Here is a 2,181-nt window from a genome sequence, read left to right on the forward strand (position 1 = left end):
CTCGAATGGGATAGGTTATTCTCTTTCTTTATCTTATTACGTAAGATTTGTTTACTTCATATTCCAGTCTATTTTAACAAGAATGTATGTGAATAAACCTTTCCAGAAAATGTATTGGATTGATTAGCTTGTGTCATCTATCATAGAAATTCTTAAGATTATTGTGGGGATTCAAGGGAGAATGTCAATGGCCATTTGCAAATAATAGTCTCCAAATAAAAAAAAGTAAAGTCAATGATGGTACGTTACCTCCTCTATATTTGCAAAAAAAATTGCTGAGGAGGTTTACCCGCTGCACACCGAAAAATAGTTGTTGCAGCTTACTATGAGAATAGCATTTTCCGATTAATTACTTGAAACTTTTCACCTGGGCTATTTTATCAACTAATTCACTATAACAGTATTCTGGCAAGAATACCTTATTTTTTTCCCAGAACTGCTATTCTCAAGTCTCAATCGATTTTTATTTATGATTGGTTTGATTTCTATACACAGACTGTTAGATGTTGCTTGAACAATAAAGCTGGATATTTTGACTCAATCCGTGATCTCACATTTGAATTTCCCTCTATTCCACTGTATCAACTTGAAATCCTTGTCAGTTTTTGGATGGATTAAGTATACCATCCATGTCTATATCCAACTAAAGGCATCAACCAACTGAAATTCCTAAAGGAGAAAAAAATCGGAGATGGTTGCACACAAGATTTAGGTATGTTCATTATCGCTTTAGTAATTTCATGAATTTTAACATATTCAGTTTGTTAATGAATTAACCAATAAGAATGTCTGTAGATTGAAATGATTGAGTTGATGATATTATTGATTGACTTTGTCTCAATCTTTTAATATTAAAGATTTCGTGTAATATGTGAATTTTGAAGTTGTTTATTTTTTTCCGATCAAGATCTCTTCTCTTTGAAACTTCTTGTTGGTAGAACGAAGAATTTCGGAGATGGTTGCACAAAATATTTGGGTATGTTCTTCTTTTTGTTTTGAAAAATATTTATTTTTGTATTGCTCTTTAAATTTCATGAATTTGACATAATTGAGTATTTAATTTATTGATACTACTAGTTGACTTGATTAATCTTTTTCAGGTTAATCTTCAATCTCAACTATCAAGGGAGAAGTATTTTAGTTGCAAGTTAAGTGTACATTCCAAATATCAAAAAGTCAGTGAATTTATATTAGATTGCTTGAATGAGCAGGACATGGACTTCATGGTTGAAAACACACAATTTGGCAATCTGATTAAGTATGTTGTGGATTATAATTTATCTAGTCAGATTTTATGGTTTATGGTGATGAGACAAGTGTATGCAAAAGACGATGATGAAATGTGGTTTGTTGTAAATGATAGACCAGTCAGGTTTTCTAGAATGGAGTATGCATTGATAACAGGGTTGGATTGTTCTGATAATTTTCCTGAAGAAATAGTAGAAGTTTCAGACTTTTGTGATAAATATTTTCAAGGTAGTGATAAAGTATCTGTGAAGGAAGTTGAAATGAAGTTGAAGGATTTGAAAAGTGTGGATGAGTTGTTGAGTATAGAGAGAGTGAAGATGGCTTGTTTGTACTTCGTCTGTGGTGTACTATGACCTATAGCTCCAGTTAAGAATCCTCAAGTTGATAAAGAGATTTTTTGCCTGATTGATGATTTTGATGTTTTTAATAAGTACCCTTGGGGTACAATAGCTTTCAAAAGAGTTGTTTGTGATTTGAAGCTTTATTTGAAGAAAAAAGAAGTTGCGTTGAGCAAAAAAGCAGAAAACGGTAAGTCTTCGTGTGGGGACCCGGACGCTAATCAAGTTCTTAATCATAAATGGGACTAATTAATCAATTAAAAACAAGGTCTAAATTTTTTTTTTTTTTTTTTTTAAATGCGGAACGTAGTGAAATCAAACCATATATACATATCAGTATATATATAAAATACCAGTCCTGTATTTCAACATTTATTCAAACTAGGGTTTAAAACTAAAGTCAAGTGTTTAACCCTACATCTAGTCCAAGTCCGGTGCCACCACTCTAATCACGATCTAGCTCTTCATCTCCTCGACCCTGAACCTGTCCCACCTGTTGTCAAGTACACATATAGACAAGACAACAGCCGGATAAACCGGTGAGAATATACTCCCAGTATAAATCAATGAAACATGCAATCATATAAACAAATAT

General features: G+C 32.3%; 1 protein-coding gene across 1 annotated transcript; it reads left to right on the plus strand.

Moving 5' to 3' along the window:
* The first annotated feature begins 618 nt into the window (after positions 1–618).
* On the plus strand, positions 619–1,781 carry LOC140829773 (uncharacterized). Its single transcript, XM_073193063.1, has 3 exons — positions 619–712; positions 939–976; positions 1,101–1,781. Exons 2-3 carry the CDS (start codon positions 956–958, stop codon positions 1,599–1,601), a joined length of 522 nt encoding a protein of 173 aa, XP_073049164.1. The 5' UTR covers positions 619–712; positions 939–955; the 3' UTR covers positions 1,602–1,781.
* The last annotated feature ends 400 nt before the right edge of the window (positions 1,782–2,181 follow it).

This window comes from Primulina eburnea, chromosome 4 (assembly GCF_022965805.1).
Source record: "Primulina eburnea isolate SZY01 chromosome 4, ASM2296580v1, whole genome shotgun sequence".
NCBI lineage: Eukaryota > Viridiplantae > Streptophyta > Magnoliopsida > Lamiales > Gesneriaceae > Primulina > Primulina eburnea.